Below are 25,107 nucleotides of genomic sequence, written 5' to 3'. Positions count from 1 at the left end.
AAACAGTGTCATTATGAACTCCAGAGAGGTAGGAATTTATTAAACAAAATGCAAAAGTGCAAAGTGCAGAGGCAAAAGCTGACATGAAGTCAGCCATCAAAACCTCCTATTTCTGAACAGCAAAAATCAATGTAGAGGAAATGAAAGAAGAATCACACACTAGGAGATAAGATTTTTCAACACAAGTAAGAGGAAAAGGATTAATCAATACCCAAAGTAAATAAAAGAATCCTATAATCTATAAGAAAAGGAAGAATAACTTAATTGAAAAAAGAGGAACAAGTCCGAATAGGTACTTCACAGAAAGGCAATCTGAACACCCAATAAAAGATGCTTAATCTGATTAGTTAATCATGTGAGTAAGAATTAAAACCACAATGGGAGATCATTTACAACTCACCACACTAGGGAAAAAAAGTTTGTTAATATCTCGTGTTGGCGGGGCTGAGGGTCTGCTAGATCACTTATATGGTACTCCTCAGGGGTATGCATTGGCATACCCGCTTTGAAAAACAATTTGGCATAATCTGTATACTTTTTTTGTGCTTCTGGGTTTGCATTTTTCATAAATTAAAGAAAACAAATATTTATTTTGTCTTTCTGCATGAATATTTCATAGTATTTTCCTTTATTTTTATTATTTCCTTATTTCCAAATAAGTGATAATGAAAAGTTATTCTCTGTGGAAGAATTGCAACTAAAAAATGCAGGATGAATGATAGAATTGGAAAATCACCATTATGTGACCCTTAGTAAAAATATGTAGGTAGCTTTCATTAGTAGATGTTAAAACCATTGGGTGAAGCTTGATGAGGAACCTTATAATGAAATGATTAAACTGAGGCCACCTGAACCCACTGATTGAGCTCAGATCTAAAACTGGGGCGATAGGAAGTTTAGAGCATCACATATTGAAAATTCTTACTTAGAAAAAAATATGAACCCTGTTTTAATCCAGTCAGTTTACAGGGAATAGGAGAATAGAGGTGTGGTACAACAGCATGAGAGAAATCCGTCAAATTCAGAATGGGAGACACTTCAGGGTAATGTCCTTCAGGACCTGGTTTCTCCAACCAATCAAAGCATAGAAAGCAAAAAGAAGGAGGGGGACGATTACAAAGCAAAAAAAAAAAAAAAAGATGCCAGATGTAGAATAAGAAAATGCAATATTATTTGAATTTCAATGGGTCAAACCAACTGTAAAAAGACAATCAATGAAATATGAATAAGGTCTAACTACGAATCAGATGGCATTAAGAAATTGTTCTGTTAGGTATGATAATGTCATAATATTTTCCTTTAAAATAATTTCAGATGAGATCCATTCTGAAGTGTCTGCAGGTGAAATGTGACAGCTTATATTTGATATAACAAAAACAAAGCTGTTCAGGTAACAGAAGCTCGTGTTTTTAATAAAGTATCAGTCATCAGAGTGGCAATGGAGAAGATGAGACCTGGGTGAGCATCTGGATTTTGCCCCGGGTTTCAGAGGTGGTGCCATTCGCCAAGACGAATGCACGAATGGCACGAATGCTTCTGTATGAAGCAACGGCAGTCTGCAGGGACTGAAATAAACTTAATTCTGAACATAAGTGTTAGATGTCACAAAGAGCCCATTTGAATTCGGAGAACTAAATTATTAGTAGCAGCCATCACACCTTTGTGAAATTTCCTAAAATTTCCTCCAGAAATACTCAGGGGTCCAGTCACAGGTACAATGAAGATATCTGGATCAGTATTTTTGGGGGTGTTGGCAGGACAGATAAAACCAAAGGACAAAAAGACATCGGCAGTGGAGATTATTGCAAGAGAAAAATTAAATGAAGTGCGATGCATCTGGGTTGGATAGGAAAGTCGCAAGTCTGTTCGAGTGGAGATGGGTTAGGAAGTCTTCAGACAGTAGCAATAAAGATGGATACAGGGTGGCAGGGGTCTCAGAAGAAGAGGGTATTGTAATAAGTGTCGATGATCTGAATACAGCAGTGGAGAGTTTTCACCGAGGGCTGCCATTATTCTGGGTTCTCTGATAAGTGAGAGACAGATAACGAGCTTAGCCTGAGTGCTATCAAGAAGGGAGAGAAAGAATCAATCTGTGAACAGACTGGCAGTGTAGAGCAGATCCAAGGTGATGGGACGAGAGTTCCAGAGAAGGGTCAGTGTTAAAAAGCACAGTGGCTGTGAAGGAATGCTAGGAGAGGACAGAGATGAGAAGACATGAGTGAGCTGGTCGGGGCCGGCGCTTCGGCCAGTGGCCAAGGGGCAGGGGAGGAGGACACGCTGGACAGGCTGCTTCTGAGGCTTCCGGGCAGATCAAGTCCCAAGTGGTGCAAGAGCCTCGTGAGGTTGACGGCTTTAGGCTCTGCGCCTCATTTGAAAGGAATGTAACTGAGAATGTATTTATCTCGTCTCTGAAGAATCTTCTTTCTCAGGCTGTTACATCTGTGCTCATTCCCCATTTGGGACATTTATTTTAAATTCATCATCAGTTTTATGATAATCCTACTAGATACGTATTAGCATTTTAGGCGCCATTAGAACATACAACAAAACTCCTTCATCCCTGCCGCTAAGGGGTGAGAATTGTGTGTGATGTACCTCAGATCGGTGGGCCTTGGAAGAAGCTTCCTTTTTCCATTAAAGTAGACTTCAAAATCTTCAGTCTTCAGCCTGTGGGCATAGTCGATGTACCCCGACACCTCCTGCCCGTGAGAATTTCTGTCACGGATGAAGAGCACGGACTGGTAGCACAGAAAAACAGAGAAGGAGAGAGTAAATGAATAAAAGTCACTGGAGTAAATCACATGTAACAATAAAAGCCACAGTTGCTGAGTTTTGCCTGTGCCAGGCCCTGCTCCAAGTGCTCAGCCTCTAGTGGCTCTATCAGGAGGTCCTACTGTTTTCTCCTGACAGATGAAGAAATTTATAAAAAGTTAAGTAAGCATGCGATGTGCATTGACAGTAATTTTGCCTAACAGTATCAAGAAATACTTCTCATAGAGTTCTTTCTAAGGCCAGACATTATTATAAGTACTTGAAATATAGTAATTTATTACTTTCCCTTCACTCCTATTGTCTTTTCTGTCATAATTTTTAGATAATGAAACTGAGGAACAAAGAGGATAAGGACCTCACTCAAAGTCCCACAGCTAATAAATGGCAAAACTGAGAGTCCAACTCAGGCTCGAGTGTCTGACCCTCTAGCCACTCTACCCTTTTTCCGTTTGAACCCCCACGTGTTTTCTGTGACAGAGCTGTGAAGGGGTCTCTTTATCTCATCACTGGAAGAGTCAAAAACTTCCTTTACAAAATTAACTCCATAGGTCAAAATTATATAAAATCATCTTCTTTAACATGTTTATCATTCATGGTAATTCCTTCTCGAATACCACTGAGCACCCACTATCCATTAGGCAGGGTTTTAGGTGCAAAGAATACAATGGTGAACAAGACTGGCAGAGTCCTGACCTCTCAGCACTCACGTTCTGCTGAGGGGAGACAAAATACAATTTAGTTTTCAGTCTTTTGAGAGGTTCCATCTTGTCTGCCTGCTCTGGCTGTTTGGCCTTGAGAGCTGAGAATACTGTGCTGAGAGGGACTCTCAGGCAAGTTCTTGGTTCAAGGGGAGAAGGTGTGATGGATTAGTGGTATGTCCCATAGACACGGCAGCAGGAACCGGCATTCACGGTTATTCTTGTGTGCAATCTCATATACAGTGATCCCCAACCTTTTTGGCACCAGGGACTGGTTTCATGAAAGACAGTTTTTCCAAGGGGGGAGATGATTTGGGGATGATTCAAGCATATTGCATTTATTATGCACTTTATTTCTATTATCATTACATTGTAATATATATTGAGATAATTATACAACTCATCATAATGCAGAATCAGTGGGAGCCCTGAGCTTGTCTTCCTGTAACTAGACAGTCCCAACTGGGGGTGATGGGAGACAGTGATTTATTATGGTCTCTGTACAGTCAAATCTGTCTGCTAAAGATAACCTGTGTTTGCAGCTGCTCCCCAGCGCTAGCATCACCGTCCCAGCTCCACCTCAGATCATCAGGCATTAGGAGTGTGCAACCTGGATCCCTCACATGCACAGTCTGCAGGAGAGTTCGCGCTGCTATGAGAAGCTAATGCCATAACCGATCTGACAGGAGGGGGAGCTCAGGTGGGGATGTGAGAGATCGGGAGTGGCTGTAAATACAGATGAAGCGTCACTTGCTTGTCTGCAGCTCACCTCCTGCTGTGTGGCCTGGTTCCCAACAGGCCACAAACTGCCACCAGTCTGTGGCATGGGGGTTGGGGACCACAGCTCATACAGATTTCAATCTTTATCCCTTTTCTTTTCACCCACATAACTCCACGTCAAATTAGAATTGATTTCTCCATGCTTTAAGCCATTTATTTTTTTAGTGTCTGCAGCACAATTTCTAAACAAATAGTGACTCAAAGAGACTTCTTGAGACTCTCCCACTACAAACCAATAACTGGCACTGCTGCCCCTGCTTAGACAGGGGCATAAGCTGTAAGTATCAATATTTCATAGGCGTGTCTAAAGGTACATGACATCTTTTCACCATCAAGGCAGCTCCTGATGTTAAGCAAGTCAAAATGGGACAGAGAGGGGGAAAAAAACGTCCAAAATAAGTCCTCTACTTTCAAAATGGAATTCTACTAACAGAAACAGAAAAATTCCTTTGTGTGTGTGTGTGTGTGTGTGTGTGTGTATGTGTGTGTGTGTATGTCTCTAAACAACAGACAGACCAGCCTTATTTTTCCAGCAGAATGCCAGATGATATTGTGACTGACCTTCCTGCTAAAAAAAAATAAAACAGAATTCTGGAGAAAATCTAAAATAACTTATAAAATGCATTGATGCCTTGGCAAGGAAAAGGAATACTCAGAGTCCAAAAAATAAGTGAAAGCAGAACCCAGGGAGGAGAGCAGAACCTTAAAGTAATCTTTGACCTGCAAACGCTTGGCCAGGCTCAGGGAATTTGAGCAAGGATTTGCTGACCTTGTGGGGTGAGGGTGCAGGAAAAAAATTCCAGCCTTTCAGATACAGAGGCTAATAGGACTTATTGCCTCAATTTGAAGCTGGGAAATAAAAAAAAAAGAATGAAATAATATCTTCACTTGATCCAGAAAAAATAAGATTATACCAGAATTGTACATTGTACATTCAGAGAAAATTTTTTCCAGTGAGCAAAATATACACATTCTTAGACCAAAAAAAAAAAAAAAAAAAAAAAAAAAACCGAGGGATTTTAACAACAAACTCTTGATCAAAGAAATTATGCAGGACATATTTCAGGCAAAAGGAAGTGATTCTAGCCAATAAGTCAAAACTGAAAAGTAGAATTATAATCAAAGAAAGTAGTAAATACATAGGTAAATAGAAACAAATGTTGACTGTATAAAACAATAAAATAACAGCTTCTCAAATAAAAAATGTCTGCAATAAACATGCATGTTTGGAAGGAGTGATAAGATTTAAAGTGTTTGGAATGTCCTTGAATTTTTCAGAATAAGAGCAGATATATCCATTAATTTTAGAATTTGATAAATATGTGTGTATAAACCTAGGCCCATCATTAACAAATAGGAAATAGTTCATATGACCTTTAAATTACTGGAGGGAAAAATAAAATGAGAAAAAGCAAATAACTTAAACAGAAAGCAATAAAGAGTAAAATATAGAAAATGCAGGATAAATAAGAGACACCAAATGTAATGACAGTGTTTTAGGCTGACTTGTGTCCTCCTCAGACGTCAGGGTGGAAGCCCTGACCCAGCACCTCAGAATGTGGCTGCGTCTGGAGACAGAGCCTCTGCGTTACAAGGAGCCTGTTAGGTGCACTTGGTCCAATCTGGCTGATGTCCTTCTAAGAAGAGCACACTTGGACGCACAGAAGGACACCGTTGGTGCTCGGGCACAGAGGACAGACCCAGTGAGGACACAGCAAGAAGACAGCCCTCTACAAGGCTAGGAAGAAGTGGTCTCAGAAGAAACCAAACCTGGAGGCAACTTCGACTATCTCGGACTTGTAACTTCCAGAACTGCGAGGGAATAAAGTTGCATTGCTTAAGCCACTCAGTTTGTGGCATTTTGTTATGGCTGCTATAGAAAACTAATACAGACGGTAATAAGTTAAAATAATTAATTATAATAAACATAAATGACCAAGTATTTAAGTTAGAAGACAAAGGTTATTAGAGTAGATACAAAAAAATATGATGTAAAACAGAAGGACTCTAAAAAGTTGAAAGTTAAATGATCAAAAACATTATATAGATATTGAGAATTTCCATCCAAAAGAGAGGTGATATCAGTATATTAATATAAGACAAAACAGACTTTAATTCAAAAAGCATTACTAGAGATGGAGAGTCACTGCACAATAAAAGTTTCAATTCATGGAACAATGTGACAATTCTAAACTAGAATGAAACTTTGAAAACGCAGTCGTACAATATTTAGAGCACAAATTGATAGAACTACAAGGATAAATAGACAAGGCATCATCACTGCGGTAAATTCATCTTTCTCATTAATTTCTAGATTAAGCAAGAGAACAAATATATAAATATTACAGAATTAATATAGATTTTAAAGACTTGAAGATAAACTTGAACGCTCAGTGTTTACCTTAGGTAAGTACCAAAATTTCTTTACTCTTCAATATTCTTGTGGGTAAAAATGACTGACGATCTAAAATTATATCCATTTGGCCATAATTTTACTATTTTACTTTACTAGATATAGCCCTCCCACATCAGGTAAAGCCCCATTTCTATGGAAATCTGACTAAATTTATTTTAAATCTCATGTTTCCAGCCCCGTGAGAGTTAAGTGTCTGCTTTCTGACTTTTGTGAGTATTGTGTTTTCTAACGCCCGTGATTTCCCTCAGTGGCAGACACAGATTGGAGGCAGCTTCTCCCATCCTCCAGACATCTGTCATATTAAAAACTCCTTTCTTCCTCAGCACTCTTCGTTGTCTCAATAATTGGATATTTGTGAAACAAGCAACTGGACCTAGACTGTAACCTAAACAATAATAGCATAATTATCCTCCCTTCATAAACGTGGGAGCTGAAAGCACTGGGACTTTGAGTAACTGCCCTAGGACATGCAGCTGGAGAGCCGGGCACCTCGATTCACATCCAGGTTGGCTTCTCGTGATGCTCATGTTCTTGTCTACAGCACGACACACAGACCTGGAGTCAGGGGCTGGCTCTGTCACCTACTTCCTGTGTGACACTGGTAAGCTAGTTACACTTTTTAAGATTTAGTTTCCTCTATTATAAAATGGGTATAATAACACCTGGGTTGGTGCATGAATTAAATAATTAAACATTTTTGCCAAGCGCTTAGTGATACCTGGCACATGGTAAACACTAGATAAATAGTAGCCATTACTTTTTAAAACTTTTACTATGATTGTTTCTATTGTATTTTTATTTTAGTATGTTAAGAGTTTTATCAGTTCCTTAGAGATAAGGAAATGGAATAATCATTAGCAGAATACCATTGCCTAGGTGATTATAGTTATGTTTAGATTGCAGTACAGTGTTCAATTCCTTTGTCAATTTTAGTCATTCTTGGTTAAAACTTTGGCTGTATTTTGAAATTTGAAACAATCTTTATGGCTATTAATATATACATACAAGATAGACCTAATGGATGGTAAAGCTGTGATTCTGGCATCCAGAATGGGCAGAATAGGTCAAGAAGTCCCTTGAAGAATTAGGTTTATTCTGGCCTGAATTTGCCACATTTCTGTAACCGAAAGCTTTGTTATTCAGAGTCCTCTGTGGACTTAAGAATAATTGAAAATGTTATAAATAATTATTTAGGTTTACCTAATAACCTTTTTTTGTTTAGTGTTAAATGACAGCTTTATTGAAGTATAGTTTATCAACATAAAATTCACCCCCAAGTTTAAGCATACAACTCACTGATTTTTGGTAAATTTATAGAGTTGTACAACACAGCCCAGTTGTAGAATATTTTCATCAGCCCCAAGAGATCCCTTGTGACCGTTTGCAGTCATCCCTGTCCCCACCCTCAGCCCCGGCAGTCACTCAATCTCCTTTCTGTCTCGATAGATTGCCTTCTCTGGATTGCTCATATAGATGGAATCATACAATATATGGTCTTTTTCATTCTAACAACATTTTTTATCACAGCTAATTTCCCCAAAGACACGTGAAAACTGTATTTCATATATTAAAGGGTTTTTTTAAATGATGATGTTATGTTTATAAAAGAAAAACTTCCAAAATGCACATTTCCTTTATAAGGCTTTTAATCCTCTCTAGAACAAGTCAAGGTATAAGTAACAAAAGTAGTAAATGAATCAAATGACATTCATTTGAAGCTATGAATACCAATCTACATTTACTAGCTACCTTAGCAGAAAACACTAGTTTTTGTTTCACTGTTAAAAAATAAAACAAACAAACAAAAAATACAAGAACAGGTAATTGAGGAATATCGACATACATTTACTCCTGATTTTGAAGTGGGGACTCAGACACCAAGGAGTGAGTGGAATTTGAGATTTTACTCAGTCTGTGACCTCAAAAGTGAACCAACGTTAGCTGAAAAGACTTAATGGACTATGTAGTTAGATCCTCATTACCTCTCATGTATTGGAAAAAGATGAATCAAAGTACAGTTTAGACCATTAATGTATCATTTGGATCTTTGGCTGCTTGTCTTTTCCCAGAAGTGGATTAAAATACAAATTGGTAAACTTGTTATAAGTTGAGTACATGTGTTGCCTGATTTTTCTTGCCAAATACTAATGAGGAGACATAAACCTGATACATTGAAATGGGACTTTATACACAGCGAAGCCAAAGTCACTTTTAAAAAAAGCATACTAAGCAGCATGTTGCTGTGCTTAAAAGTGAAACACCGTTTTGTGGGAATGAGAGCTGTCACACAAAACTAAGACCTTGCGCTACCCCTGAGACTGTCATTGTGCTCTCTGATACAAAGGAAGGGATTTTTATCTTCTAGAATTCTAAAACTCTGGAATACTCACATGAATCATTAATTTCAGGGAATCCTCTTTTTGCTTCAGAAGAGAAATGATTTTGCAATTGAGTCTAATTTCTCTAGGGACCAACAATTGCTTTTCTAACATTTCAAAAACTCTGCCATTATAAATTTCTCTGAAACAAGTAATTTTCTGAAATTTTTATGCTGATAATTATTTTTGCATTCTATGTCCTCTTAGTCGATTGCAGTTAGATCCGTATGTTTTCACTATACACACAATTCGCAGGGTTATCTGTAAGACAGTTCTTTGTCTTTCCTGACTGGAGGCTTAGAATAAGCACACTTTTGTTTCCGCATCCCGTTGGCCAAAGCAGGTTGCAGGCCAGCCTGGATTCCAGAGGTAGGGAAGAGTGACTTATTTTCTCGAGGGGAGGGGCTGCCCAGTGCCACTGCACAGGGGCATGGATAAAAGACCAGGCGAATAACTGTGCCCATTTTGCAACCTATAGTTATTCACCATAAAGAACTAAGAGTTTTGCATGTAGTTGGCTTGTCTATTTTGCAGCAGTTGGGAGTTTGATTTCTGAGGGGAAATCATTGATTTTATTTTTTCTTTCCCAGTTTATAAAAGATACTTGAAACAACATATTTGAAATGGCTCTATTTTACAGTATCAGTGAGGTTAGAAATATTAAGAATATCCTATTTCCTCATTAGTATCCAAAATGTCCTGGATGTTTTTGTAAATGAAAATAATGAGAAAAAATACATACAAGCCTTTAGTACTGGAAAGGAAAAAATAAAATTATCCTATCTGTATATGAACTGGTAATTCACTAAGAAAATTCAAGACAGTGGAATGAAAAACTTCTAAGATATCTCAATAAATTGATTCAATACAAAATATCTATGGAAAAATAGATTGGTTTTATACTAGTAATAACTCATTAGCTATTATGTATGCAACCTTTATTTGCATTGTGTTTTTATTAAAAGTATAAGATTTTACCAAATATTTTATGTAAAAATACATTTTGAAAAAAATAGAAAAAAAACTAATTGAAGAGACTACATTGCTGAAGAAAAGTTATAAAATAAATGTGTTGATATTTTAAGCAAAATACAAATGAGGTATTTTCAATTATTTAAAATTTTACCTTGAAGAATAAATGTTTAAGAATATCTAAGATAACTTTGAAAAGGAGAAATAAACAGTAGAACTTGCTTTATTAGATAAAATAAAGCTATAATAATTAAATCGTATATCAAGGATGCTGTGATAGCTGGACAGATCAACGGAAAGTAACTTCAGGAACACACCCATGTGTATGCATATACTATATGTTCTTTTCTCTAGAGTGACACGTTCTGTATTTTCTAAATTTTCTGCAATGAATTTCTATCCTTTCTTTGCACATTCCCACAATCCTGTCTTCACACACAACTTTTTGACCTCCGTCTCTTACTGTTTCTAGCTCACATACTCCATCCAACAATACTTTCAGCTCCTTGGAGCCACTAATCCATTGACCATGATATCTCACTATTATTGATCCTCTTTATTTGCTCATTTCCTTCTCTATTAGGCTTAGATTTTATGGTGCAGCATCATAACTGTTTATTTGTGCAGCACTTTGGATTCCTTGCACACATCCTTCTATTGTACTCACTGGAAAAATTCCAACACTGCTTCAACCCGGCTTTCCTTGTATTCTGTTTCTGCATAGCAACAGCTGAGCTTGGCTAGACAAGACAGCTACAATGATTGACCTCACTAAAAAGTAATTACCATAAACTCACGTGGATCCATAATCCTTGCATAACATTAATAGTAATCTATAGTATGTTCTTCCTTTCTCTCACATTCCTACATTTTTTTATATCTTCTCTCTCATCAAATTTTCAACACGCTTTCTCACACTCAATTATTCTCTCTCTGAAAACAGAAGCAATCACAAGAGAATCACTTCATCTTCCTCCCATCACATCTATGTATCCCCTGGTATCTAGCTCAGTGTTCTTCTTCCTTCCATCCTGTTTTAAGGCCTTTAACATCCAAGCTTCCATCCAAGGGCAGCCTCTCCTTTTGTGCATTTGACCACATTTCCTCTCCTGTTACACTCAAGTCATTGATTTTTTTTACTTCCTGCAAGGTCATTACTATTGACATACAAACACCCTGTAACATCCACTCTTTGAAAAAGAAACAGCTAGTTACAGTTCCCAGTTTCTGCTTCTCTTCACAGCAGAATTCTATCTCTTAGTCATTACAGTTTTTTTCCTGCAGCACTCAGCTGAAATGGCTTTGCCTCTTGCACCAACCCTTCTATATTTCCAAATTCTATGGTCAATTTTAATTTTTTATTTTATTTGAACTGTCAGAAGCACTTGACATAATTATTAATCTCTTTTGTGAAATACTTTCTTCGTTGGGCTTCAGTGATAGCACATATTCCCTAGATTTTCTGCTGCTTCACCGGTCGCTTTGTTACTGTCTCCTTCTCTTCATCCTGACCTCTAAATTTTGGAGTTCTCCCAGGCTCAGTCCTCATCTTTTCTCTACCTGCATTCACTCACTGGTTAATCTTATCTAGCTGCATGGATTCATTGTTAATCCTTCATGAATTTCAGACGTGTGTGTGTGTGTGTGTGTGTGTATTTTTTTCTCTTCTTAGAGGCATCTCAAACTTAAAATGTCTATTATAAACTTTTCATTTCCTGTCTGACCACCTTGACAGAATCTTCTCCTCTCTGCATAATAAACAGCACCTTTTACCTAATTGCTCAGCCCCAAAACCTGGGTGTTCTGCTTGATTCCCAGGTTCCACAGCATCTCACATTCATTCTAACCCACTGACAAGTTCTGTTGCCTCTACTTTTGGCATATATGGTCCAGTCCTTGCATATCTTTCTAACCTTAATTCCAACTATTTTCCCTGGAACTCACTTTATTCCAACCATACTTGCCTCTGGGCAAATGGTTTCTGCCTAGGGCCCTTCTTGTGTGACAGTTTCTCTGCCAAAAGTGGTCATTCCCAGCCATGTGCAAGCTTGCTCTCTCACTTCACATAGGTTTCCACTAACATTTCACTCTTTCTGACGTCCTCCTTGGCCTCTCTGACTAAAATAGCACTCACATGCCAGGTGCGGCCTCTTGGCCCTGTTTTATTTTTCTTCATAGCAGTTATATATATATATATATATATATAAATATATATATATTTATTTTCTTATGTTTTGCTTCATTTTAAAATTGCTTTTCTCCCTCTCTGGATTGCAGGGGAATTTGCTTATTTTGTTCCATACGCTGTCAAAAATGTCCTGCACAGAGCCTGGCACATAGTAGGTGCTCAGTAAGTATTTGCTCAGCGTGTGAGTTGATGGTTCCAAGGTGCCTCTAGCAAAAGGCAGGGAACAGCAAGAGTGAGATCATGCTTACCTCCTTGGTTTTCTATGTACCTGTCAGTAATCCACTCCAAACTTCCAGCAAACTATAGCCCTCTTTCTTCTCAGTGCATTCATGGTCTGTCAGCTTTAATTTTCTTGGAGATGTGCTCTCAGGAGTTCAGTCTTCTTTTTTGCACTTGATTCTTCTTAGGTTTCCAAAAGAATTAAATGTCATTTTGGGGAATTCTTTTTACCATCATCTTGGGTATTTCCTCTACTTCTCATCTGAGTTCCCATAACATTTTTTAATACAGCCATGCACCACATAATGACATTTCTGTCAACGATGGACGCATATAGGCCAGTGGTCCCATAAAAGTATAATGGAGCTGAAAGATTCTTTACACCTAGTGACGTCTTGATGATCCTGACCCTGTGTAGGCCTAGACAAATGTGTGTGCTTGTGTCCTGGTTTAATGTTTCTATAATAAAAAATGTTTAGAAAGTAAAGAAAAAAAAATTGAAAATGTAAAAATGTGTATGGAATAAGGATATTAAGAAATAAAATATTTTTATATAGCTGTACTATGTGTTTGTGTGTTGTGTTATTATTAAAGAGCCAAAGATTTTTAAAAATTTAATTTTTTATCAAGTAAAAACGTTATAGTAATCCCAGGTTAATTTATTATTGAAGAAGGAAAAATGCTCTTTAACACATTTAGTACGGCCTCAGTGCACCGTGTCTGTAAAGTCCACAGTGGCACACAGTGATGTCCTGGGCCTTCGCACGGACCCCTGCTCTCTGATTTACCAGAGCAACTGCCGTCCTGCAAAACCCTTTCGCAGTGCGTGTTCTATACAGTTGTAACATTTTTTATCTTTTGAACTGTGTTTTTATTACACTTTTTCTATATTGAGACAGGTTTAGATGCTTCTGTAGCTTGGATGTTTGTTTTCCCAAGCCTCACGTGGAACTGGATGTTGGGGTGGGGCCTGAACGGAGGTATACGGGTCTTGGGGGCGGATCCCTCCCGGATGGCTTCATGCCATCCTCACTGTAACGCATGAGTTCCTGTTGTCTACCCAAAGGAAAAGAAGTCATTATATCAAAGTGACACAGGCACTCGTATGTTTATCATAGCATAATTCATAATTGCAAAGATATATGGAACCAACCTAAGTGCCCATCAAGGGATGCGTGGGCAAATAAATGTGGTATATATGTATATCATGGAGTACTACTCAGCCATAAAAACTAATGGAATACTGTCTTTGCAGCAACTTGGGTGGAATGGGAGGCCATTACCCTAAGTGAAGTATCCCAGGAACAGACAAATACTGCATGTTCTCAGTTATAAGTGGGAACAAAGCTATGGGTCATACAGAGTCATGCAGAGTAGTGTAATGGACATTGAAGACTCAGAAAGGGAAAAATTATCTATCAAGTACAATGTACACTATTTGGGTGATGGGTACACTAAAAGCTCAGACTTCACCACTACACAATTCATCCACATAACACTCAACCACCTGTACCTCTAAATCTATTGAAATAAAAATTTAAATAAAAAGAGAGATGCCAACCATGACCCAATGTCTATAATAGAACTCGTACATAATGCTTGGCCATGTTCACTCATGTGGTAGATGATGGAGCCAGGATCAGAACTCAGTAATCCATGGACATTACCCAACAATACACTGTAGGCTCTTCTCATTCTGTAGGTAACTTGTTTTTCATGTTTAGGGGAAGATCCAGTCAAAGTCCCCCATCTCTCCCATCCCCACCAGACCTTCATCTCATTCTACACCCAAGGAGGAGAAGTGAAGAGTCAGGTTTCGGGGTGTGTTCCTAGCAGAGGTGTTAGGGACATTCAGTTTCTTTTCCTTGCGCGCACACTGACAAAGACTAGGGTGAGTGGATTAGGCTGTTTCCTCTTGGCCTCAGAAGATATCCTGACTTGTTTTCTTGCTAAGTCTTTCTACATTAGACTAGTAAACAAAGGTTTAGGAAAGGGCTTGGGTGAAGAGGAGACAAGCAGGCCTCTCAGTCTGTCTGGAGTGTCTTTAGTCACTTAGGACAGCATATAGCACAGGCAAAAGGGCATCTTTCGTGTGGTTTAGCTTAGCTCGAGCTTGGGTCTAATTTGTGTATTGGGACAGAAGCTTCATTTTAAAAGAGGGTATCTACTTGTGTAGGTTATTGTCTTATGGCCCTGTTGGGGAAGGTTGTCATCACACAGGTTTTAGTTATCTGGGATTCCAGTTCTGGATCAAATATAGTCTTAATACCACCTGAGATAGAACCTAAATTACTGAAAGTAATTTTTAAATTTTTCAATTATTTATTTGCTTTGTAAAAATATTTTGGAAAGACCTTGTTGTGATAGAAATTGCTGAGCCTGTGTGGACTTAACTGCTCCTCTGGGCAGCATGACAGTACAGTCAGGGAGTGTGCTGGACACCGGATTGAGGAATTATGAAATGATATCTGCACAGGAATCTTTGTATGGTCACTTTGAACACTAGGATTTTCAAGACCAGTGCTCTAAATGTCATTTCCTCCTAGACAGGAGGATTTTGTGGGCTTATTGCCAGTGAGATCACAGAGTCTGGGCTAATTGAACAGGTAGAACTTCAATTAGGATGCTCACCTCAGTCACAGATGATGCACTGATTCTTACATGTGACATAGTGAAATGAGTGCTAGTTAGCATTTCAGTTACTCAACATATAAAGTGTTTATTGTTACTATGTACTAGGTACATGGATGAAAAAGACAGCATTTCAGCCCTCAATATTCTTACATTCTAGTATATAATTACGTATTTATCCTTACTGAAAGCATTTAGTTGTTATGAGTGGCAGTTTGGTATAGTAGAAAGAGTCTGGACTGGGAGGGGGTGAAATCTCTACTCTCACTTCTATCCTTAGCTCGATATGTGACCAGAGATAAATAACTTTAGTTCTTTGTGACTACACTTCCTCATCTGTAAAAAAAAAAAAAAGAAAAGGAGACACGATTGATGAGATATTTGAATGGTTCTTCTAAAAATCTAAGAGGCAAAACAATTATTTGGAGGCTATTCTAGTTTGGTGTTTTCCAAAAATCCTAGAATGATTTGTGTGCTTAAAAAATATTAAATAAAAATAAGATCATCTTAATCCTCTCCTTCCTTTGCTCATAAGTCCAGAAAGATCTTTAAACAACTCAAAACTCTTATGTATCATGATAGGAAAAAGCATCCAAAACAAACCCTGAGAATAAGCATTAGATAAAAAGAACTGCTTTTAGTCCTAAAGTCTCTGAAATCTGAAACACGCAGGATGTGGTTTAGGGGCAATGTGCAAATAAAAAACCGTGATCTTAAGATAAAAAAATAATACATGTGTCCTTATCTTTGTTATCTGCCCATATAAAATACTTTTGTTCTTAACCATGATAATTAAGCCAAAATGAACCAGTAGCATTTACCTGTAAGGCAAAACACCAACTTGCCTACTCTCACTGACATCAGTTTAAAATATCAAGTCACCCCAGTCCTTTCTGCCTGGATGATTTGTTTACCATTTTAGTCATGTTTATCAACATGGTAAACGTTTTTTATAGAAGCAGCCACAGAAGTAGTTAATGCTATACATTATTAATTAATGAAGATTAAACATAACATATACCATCTAGTTCAAGTTACATATTTTGGTTATGGATATTAATTTGAACGTGGATCACTCAAATCTAAAACGTCAAATTTATAAATTTTTCATAAAAGATATTTCTTATTAACATCCACAAAGTAAATAGACTAATAGACAAACTTTTCCGATTTTTCCGAATTAAACTGCTAAACAACGATAAGCCTTTGCGTATGGCTTTTCACAAAATGATCTCATTTGCAACAATTCCAATATAAAAACTACTGGTTTAAGGCCTAGAATTATAGTTAACAGCATCATGCAAAGATAAAATATTTTGAAGAGTAATGCTTGAAGTGAGAACTTTTTTTAAAAAGTGAGTGACTTTAGAAAATAAAGGCAGTTAATATAAAGCAATTAAAAAGGCTCCTTTGTCTTAGCAATACTCCCCGGTTTGTCCACTCAGCACATATTTATTGTTACATAATGCAAATGAACTGGGAATACACATCCACTTTTGAGAAAAAGCAAGGACAAAACAAAACAAGCCCTCCACTTGCGCATCCTGCTTCTTCAGATGCTCATGCAGTTACCAAACCACAGTAATTTCCTCTTTGAAAAGAGGAAAGGAGCTTTACCTTTTTACTCCTCTCTACCTGTAGACCGAACCTGTGAACATATCACTTCCGTCTACTCTGACATATGCCACTGATTCGGAACGGTCTCTGCCCCCTTTCATTTCTTATTCTGGGCCAAAAATTTATTCCTGGATTTTTACTGAGAAGGTGGAAATGGAGTTGTCTTGTGTATCATTGTAGGAATAAGACCAATGCTAAAGAGCCCAAATGCTATTTTGCACATACAAAGGAAGTTTTTTCTTTTGATAGAATAGACATACTCTGATAGACAGTTTTCTATATAGGGTAGGTTCCACTGTTTACTTGCATTTGAAATTTTATTTTCTTTAAAATATCTCCAATAATCAAATATACCTCTTGGGGGTAAAATGAGAATGGATGTATGAAATCGAGAGAAAAATTCCCAAACAAAATTTTAATCAATTATGGCATTAAATGTTGGCATGGACGCCAAGAGATAGGAACACTCATACATTGCTGGTGGGACTGCAAACCAGTAAAATCTTCATGGAAAGTAATATGAAGATACCTAAAAGAGCTAAAAGTAGACCTGCCATTTGATCCAGCAATCCCATTACCAGGCATCTACCCAAAGGAAAAAAAGACATCCTATAAAAAAGATATCTGCACTAGAATGTTTATAGCAGCATAATTCAGAATTGCAAAGATGTGGAAACAACCCAAGTACATATCAATACATGAGTGGATTGATAAAATGTGGTGTATGTATACCATGGAGTTCTACTCAGCCACAAAAAGCAATGGTGAACTAACACCTTTTTTATTATCCTGGATGGAGCTGGAGCCCATTCTACTAAGTGAAGTATCCCAAGAATGGAAAAACAAGCACCACATGTACTCACCATCAAATTGGTATTAACTGATCCACACTTATGTGCACACATAGTAGTAACATTCATCGGGTGTTGGGCAGGTGGGAGAGGGAGGAAGGGATGGGTATATTCACACCTAATGGGTACAGTGTGCACTGTCTGGGGGATGGACACGCTTGTAGCTCTGACTCAGGCGGGGCAAAGCTAATATATGTAATCTAAACATTTGTACCCCTGTAATATGCTGAAATAAAAGAAAATATGGCATGCATTTCTTTATCAAGCTTATTAGAGCCGCCAAGTAGTAGCAAAATTGTCTCATGTATGTTTGCCTATTCTCCTTCTCATTTCATAAAAGTACCTGCCTCACTCACTGTGGCGCATAGTAGGCCCAGTACATAATATTTCTACCCAACCCCCTCCGGAACTGTTGATAATTCTATAAAGTAACCACAAAGCAGGAAACTAGAAAAGACAAGATGAGTGTTAGGGGGCCTTATAGGTTTTTAGCTCCCAAATAAGCAACTGCCGGTTTGAACCATCAATTGTTCAATATATATTCAGGTTTGAAAACATTAATATAATTGTCTTCACTACAACATTCTGAAATTAAAATTGTAGTATTACATAAAATAGGCTAATGAGTTTGTAAATTGTACCTTTAAATATCTGAAATATTTGGCCCACTTTTGGTTACTATGTTCAGTAAATACTGCAAAATCTGTTTTGCATAATTACATGCTTATTGAGTACAGTAAAATATTGTTAAAAATACATGGTCAAGAAATAGAATTATTGTAAGCTCAGAAAAGTTAAAATGTAATACTCTCTTCCAGTTATACGTATTTCACATTTATACTCCTTAAATACTAAGATTTAGAAAAGCAAAACAAGTCAAAAATAAAAGAGAAATGGGTGATTTTTTTAAGAATTAGGAATTTTTAAAATTGGATATCTCTAAATGGTAACAATTATTGTAAATTTATTGAACCATTTGAGAAATACCATCTTTTTGCTTGCAAATTTAAAGTGGCAATTTTTATATTGGAATCTCTGATAAAAACATTTACTTAACCAATGATTCCTTTATCTCAACATGTATTTCTGTAACAGAAAACACATTATTTAAGTGGGACCTCACTTTTTGTGATAACAAACTTTATTGTTCTAGAAATGAATTAAAAATCATCTATTTAACATCCACTTAAACAGTTAAAACTAAAATAATCAACCTTAAATTTTTGCATTTTAAATTAAAGCCAAATTAACAAAAATCAGAACTTTTATATTTACCAGTGGCTTTTAAGTCATTTTAGTCAACAAATTTACATGTAGTATTTCAAGTAGTGAACATATTTTACAACGTGATGTAAAAGGAAATAGTTAAAAACAAGACTTAATTTAGAATTTAAGAACTGCCTTGGGATATTATTACTGCTTCGGAGCAATGGCACCATGTTGCACATCATAGACCACAGCATGGATGTTACCCCCTGGAGTTGTGCAGTGCATATCCTGTACCACTGTACTTGACCGTCCTTAACTAACAAACTCATGGGGGGGTCAGCTCCAGGGGAGACTTAAAGCCCCTGAGCACTAAACAATAAATATTTGGGAACATGAAAAGATTAAAAATCCATTTATAGTGTGCTCATTGTTCTGACACACAAAAACAAATCTGACACATGTTTTTTATGGAGGCCGGATTTGGAAAAAGCTCCTGTAAACATGCCGTGGCCTGGTTCTATTATGAATGGCTCACAGTATAGTTCTGACACGCAAAATTATCTGGAACGCCACTAACAAGTACCAGTTCCTGATGAGTCAGGATTCGTGTTCTCTCTTTCACACAACAGTGACTAAGTCGGGAATGATTAGAAATGAAGCACTACGTTTTTAAACAGTTAACATGAAGAAATGGGAAGTTATTAGATGCTAAAATGGTATAACCCCAATGGATGGTATCAGTGATGGACATTTGGAAGACTAATGATATGGCTTTAAAATATCCTTATGATATGAATGCAGATAAATACCATATGCTAATAGCTGTCAAAATCTATTGTATGTAACTTACCTGGAAGTTAAAATGCAGTTTCTGGGCCCCCCTCCCAGAGATTCTGATCAACAAGAATGATAATGGGCCCGGTATCTGCATTTTAACAAGCATTCCTGGATGCCTAATACCACAAGTTCTACCCTCCCAGTTCGAGAAACTGCCACGAAGTGTACACAACGGCGGCTCACAGGGCTGGCATGTCGGAGAAGTTCAAGAAAAATACAGACACCTCTCCACATGTCCACTACATGGGATGAAGTCCAGACATGCACAGATTTAAAAAATTCTACAGGTGATTCTGATTTTCAGCTAGGCTAAGATACACTGCTAAATAGAATTAACCTCCATTTCCTGCTTATTATTACATGTTTTTAACTCATTGATCTGTTTAACTTCAGAGAGAGTAAACTTCTTGATATTTAGAATGAGACTGATAAATTATATAGAATGTCCATTCCCATTAACATGTTTTAAAAACTATTAATATTTTAACTATCCTCAGCTTCTAACCCAACACGTCCTCGTCCCTTTTCCTTCAGTAAGCGGCCATACCATCAGCCCCTCTTGGGAAGAGGCTTTCCGGGTTGTGGTCATGAGCACAGGTTAGAGAGTAAGCAGCCTTGGGCCAACGTACCTACACATGAATTGTCCACCCAGTTGTTTACTGTTCTGGTTCCGTGCAATGAAAGAAGGTCCCCAGAATGTCCTTTGGATTTCTTTTGTAAAAACAATAAAAAAGGCAGTATAGGGGAAACGCTGTAGTTTCTCATTTATCGGTATACAGTATGACTTTCGGCCCTGAGTGTCAATTGTCTGATGCAGCAAAGAGGGAGGCAGGCGAAGGGCCAGATTGGGGCCCTGAGGCAGGAAACAGAAGGGCCCGGAACAATCTTGCCAGCATGAACTGTGTCCTACGCCTCCTGCTCTCTCCAGGCTCCATTCCTGTCCCCGAGGGGGCCAAGGGCCTGTGTTTAGGTTAGGGGAGGGGAGGAGGTGTTAAGTAGGTCCAGGTGGAGTTCTTTAAGACAAACTGGCTTTGCTCCAGCTTCAGATCTTGCTCATACACTTTCTACAGCTGCTTTGCTGCTTAAACCGCAGCTGATGTGTTCTCTCTGGTCCAAGAATGGTTTGGACTATTTCTAAAACTTTAAGTGATTTTTAAAAACCACCAGAAAGATGCACTTTGCTAATGAGAAAAAAAATGAGGCAAAAACAAAAGATTTCAATGTACTAGAATCTTTAAACCATAATTTTAGATATAGTACCCACCATGAGTCCTCCTGTTTCTTACGGAAGATTACTACACCATTGACAAGTTGGGCTGTACCATATTTTAGAAAGAGGACGTTGTTTTAGAGGATTAGAATCTAGTTTTCACGCTAACTCCATCCCTATCTTATGTGGCTCTTGGTTATGTCATGTTATATCTTTGGGTTAAATATTTTTCTATGATTATGCTCTCTCATAGATCTTATCCAGTTCAAAAATATTATGACAAGTGAACTGAATCTTAGGTCTTTGAAGCTGCACACTTATAAAATCAGTTTTCCTTTGTTTCTCCTATGATGAATAAGAATTAATGAAAAACACTGAATGTACCGAATATTTTAAATATTGAGTATGCTCCTTAAAGATGTTAACATCGTATTTAAATATATTTGAAATAATTACTTCCATAACAGGGGGAATGTGTGTATATGCATACACACATTCCCATTGATTCATTACTAACTTAAGTCATATTTTCTGAATTATTTAGAAAATATTTCAAACTCAAATTCATGGAATAAAAAAAAGACCTTTGTTGTCAATTCCAAGAAGCCCAGTTCTGAAGAATTTTCAAATGTTAGTAGTGAAGGCTTTTCAGGTTACTTGAATGCACCTGCTTGAGCAGACCTTCAACAACGTGTTTTCATTGGCAAATATGTAATTTATGAATAAATAAGAAGTTGGATCCTAAGAAGCTGGAATAATAAGCTCAATGCCTTAAAGTCTTTGTGCGAAGGCCTGCAGCATGCAGCTTCCACCGAGCTTCCAAGCGCCCGGGACGCCAGGCAACGGCCGCACACAGAGGCCTTTCACACGCCGCGGCCACCGTCAGTGGCTCTTTTCTGCTGGCTCTCTTGGCAGCCCGGCAGGCCCTCGGGAGGGCCCTGGGCAAACTTCTCTCAGGTGTGTGTGTGTGTGTGTGTGTGTGTGTGTGTGCGCCGTGTGTGCGCTGAGCCAGTGCATGGCCACCCGTCCGCCCCGGCCAGCGCTTTCCCTGCAGGAACAATCCTGCTCTGTGAGTGTCTGCAGGTGTCTGGGGTGTCAGCTGGCCTCTGTTTATTATTCGTGTGCCGTGTGCGGGGAGGCCAAGCCGGCCTTCAGTAACAACTCTCTGCAAATGGGTCAAGGAAATGAAAATAAAGCCTGTGCAGCAGGAGCTGTTAGGGTCTGGGGTTTTGCTGGCAAACACTGCCCAAGTTCCTCTTTAGGTGCTACTTTAAAATTGCTACTTGTTTGACTTGGAGGGGACTTCACATGGCGAGGCCGTGTGAGATTTGCGAAGGGGGGGGCCCGGCTGGAAGCAGGTGTGCCGTTTTTTCATTTTCACTCTTACCAGAAGAACAGATCTTCTGCTCAGTTCTGAAGGATTTCTCTTCTTCAGAAGCTTGTTTGTATAATTTGTTTTCCAAAAATGAGGGAGGTGAGGGGTTGCTATTAAAGGAGTGAGGAATCATTCGCATGATTTTGAACTATTTTGTTTTTCAAATCTATTAATCATGGTTGAATAAAAAGAAACAAACATGTTTTAAAATTTGAAGGCTTTTTTTCCTCTACTTATATTTTCAGTGACCCAAGAATAAGAGTGGAGCTTTCTTATTGAGATTGTTCTCTGATGAATTTCCAAATACCAATTAATAATGCACAGGATAGACACTTAGTAGGCTCACTCATAATAAAGTATATATTAGTTTAATATTTTTTTTGGATATTTCCAAATAACTAAAAGAGTGGAATTTGAATATTCTTAATACAAGGAAATGATAAATGTTTGAGGTGATGGGTATTCTAATTACCTGGCAAGTTTAATATCTTAATTACAATATTCAAAACAATTTCTGCTGAAGGAATTGCTAATTTATAGGAGTAACTTGGCATAATTGTTTCGTGATCATCTTTGCCATCTCTCCTGACAATCATTCTCATGATATTCTGGACCCCTTCACTACACTGAAAGGAATCTGGTGAAGTTAAAAGTGGTTCAGCATTATTAGTCTGGGAACCCTTGAACTGGTTCTCAGTGCCTAAAACTTTTCTCTCTGCATAATCACCTGTACCATTCAAAGTAACAGCATATACCATTTGAGAATTGCTATTTATCATATTCTTAAAACCTATGATCAGTCATAAAACATATTCATGCATTCACTCACTCGCTCGATGAGCGTTCACTGAGCCACTACTGTGTCCTGTGCCATGTTGTGTGTGCTGCACGCGGAGGACGAGTCTACCCTTCCAGCCCGTCTGCCCACCTGCCACACGGACCCACTGCCACCACAAGAATCCTTTAAAATATCGGTCAGTTTACGCTGCTCCTCTGCTTAAAAGTGCTGCCTTCCCTGTGGAGCCCGTCATAACCCACCTGGCTCCTCTCCCCCTCCCCCCCCTGGTGTCTCATCCCACCGCAGCCCCAACCCCCTCCAGCAACACTGGCCTTGCTATTCCTCAAACACGCTGAGCATCCGCCCCAACCACCTGCTTTGCAGATGGCGGTTGTATATTTCTCTGGTACATCCATCTACGTTACTCCTGATCTGATTCTGTTCTCAGTGATCTCTAGCTTTTGTCTCATCTCTTCTATGTTTTAACTTTCCTAGTAGCCGACTCCTAAGGGCAGAATTTTAGTTTTTTTCATTTTTCTCTCTTCTATCTCTTGTGTTTGGAACAGTCCTTCCTATAGTTGAAATTCAATATTTGTTGAATGAATGAATGCATAAATACCTGGTCTTTAGTCTAATTAGAAAGATAGATACACGAATAAATAATCATACTATCACCATGAATAATTGTAGTGTTATGGTATAAGATGCTATGCAAATCGTAAACCTGCCTATATTTTGTAAAATGTAAATTTATCAATTTGTAAATCCACAGGATATTAAGGGCATATTTAGAAATCAAGGAAAGCAATATTTGTTTCAAGATTTCTTATTTTATTAATATTTCTTTTGGCTGCTATAATATAGACATTTTCATCTGTAATTCTCTTATCAATTCTCAGACACTCTGGAGACCAAAGTAAAAAATAATAAACAAAAACGAAGAAGAAAGAAAGGAAAGAAGGAAGGGAGGGAGAGAGAAAGAGAGAAAGAGAGAGAGAAAGGAAAGAAAGAAAGTGAGAAAGTGAGAAGGAAGGAAGGAAGGATGAAGGAAGGAAAGAAGGGGAGAGAGAGAGAAAGGAAAGAAAGAGAAAGAAAAGAAAGAAAGAAAAAGAAACTCTTAGTTTTTTTCAAGAATACTTGATATTCGGCAGGTTCGCAAGAACTCTGGCTGGAAATTTGGAGTTAATCTTACAAAAACTGCTCCTGAGGCTCTGACTGACCCTAAGAATGGAGCCTTTTTAAAAGATTTCTGAAAGGGTAGGAGCAAGTTGTTGACAACATTGCTCTATTTGTTTTTGTCTGTTTTATATTAGGACTCTCACAGTACTTACTGAAGCAAAAAGCTTTTTTGGACTTCATGAATTGGGATGTTTCCCATAGATCTTTTCAGTTTAGGGAGGTAGAAAATAAATTATTAAAATCAGTGTTCACAGATATCATTACTGTAGCCTAAATGTGAATAATTCTACTGTAGCTCTACTTACTCTTCATAAATTATATAATTTTTTCCTCCACATCAGTTAATTAATTTTTCCCTTTTACTTTTCTAGAAATCAAGAAATGCAAATCATTAATGGTACCTGCTCTCATGAAGCATTCGGTCTAACGGAATTAAACCAATTTTTATTTTATTAAACATATATCCATGTAAATGGATATCAAATTGGAATCTGTGATAAGATCTGTGAAGAAAGATTGCACGATGACATCAGATACAATGCCAATGGAATCTAATTTGCATTTTGGAGTGTAGAAGGCCATGTCAAGGTAGGTTTATGATGTAATTTTAATGTATTTATATTAATATCATAAAACCAATTAATTCTAGTTTATTGATGTATCAATATTCTTAAAACATACAATGTGAACTTTTCACATCAAATAAATTATCATTTATTTATCAGTCCTTACATTAATATACTATGCATTATATTCTTAATATATAGAGACCTCTTCAATTAACTACATTTAACCCAATAGAAAAAAGGGACCAGCAAATGAATATGTTGCTCAGCAAAGGAAATTTACAAATACTCAATAAACATATGAAAAATATTCAACTTTACTTGTTATGAAAAAAATGAACTTAAAACAAGATATATTTCCATGCCTTAAGTTGGTATAATAAAAGATACCTTCCAAACACTCTCAAACATCTGCTTGGCAAATTAGTGCA

At 37.6% G+C, this 25,107-nt stretch overlaps 1 protein-coding gene across 2 annotated transcripts in view; it reads right to left on the bottom strand.

The window, feature by feature from the left end:
- The window catches only part of CFAP299 (cilia and flagella associated protein 299), a 194,536-nt gene that overhangs the window by 23,387 nt on the left and 146,042 nt on the right, over window positions 1–25,107 (bottom strand). For both annotated transcript variants that reach the window (XM_045536911.1, XM_045536913.1), the window contains exon 4: window positions 2,596–2,738. In XM_045536911.1, coding sequence (XP_045392867.1) covers window positions 2,596–2,738 — 143 coding nt within the window. The remainder of the gene's footprint in view (window positions 1–2,595; window positions 2,739–25,107) is intronic.

Source organism: Lemur catta, chromosome 24 (genome assembly GCF_020740605.2).
Source record: "Lemur catta isolate mLemCat1 chromosome 24, mLemCat1.pri, whole genome shotgun sequence".
Lineage (NCBI taxonomy): Eukaryota > Metazoa > Chordata > Mammalia > Primates > Lemuridae > Lemur > Lemur catta.
The sequence above is the reverse complement of the archived record's forward strand: the minus strand, read 5'-3'. Positions and strand labels throughout refer to the sequence as shown.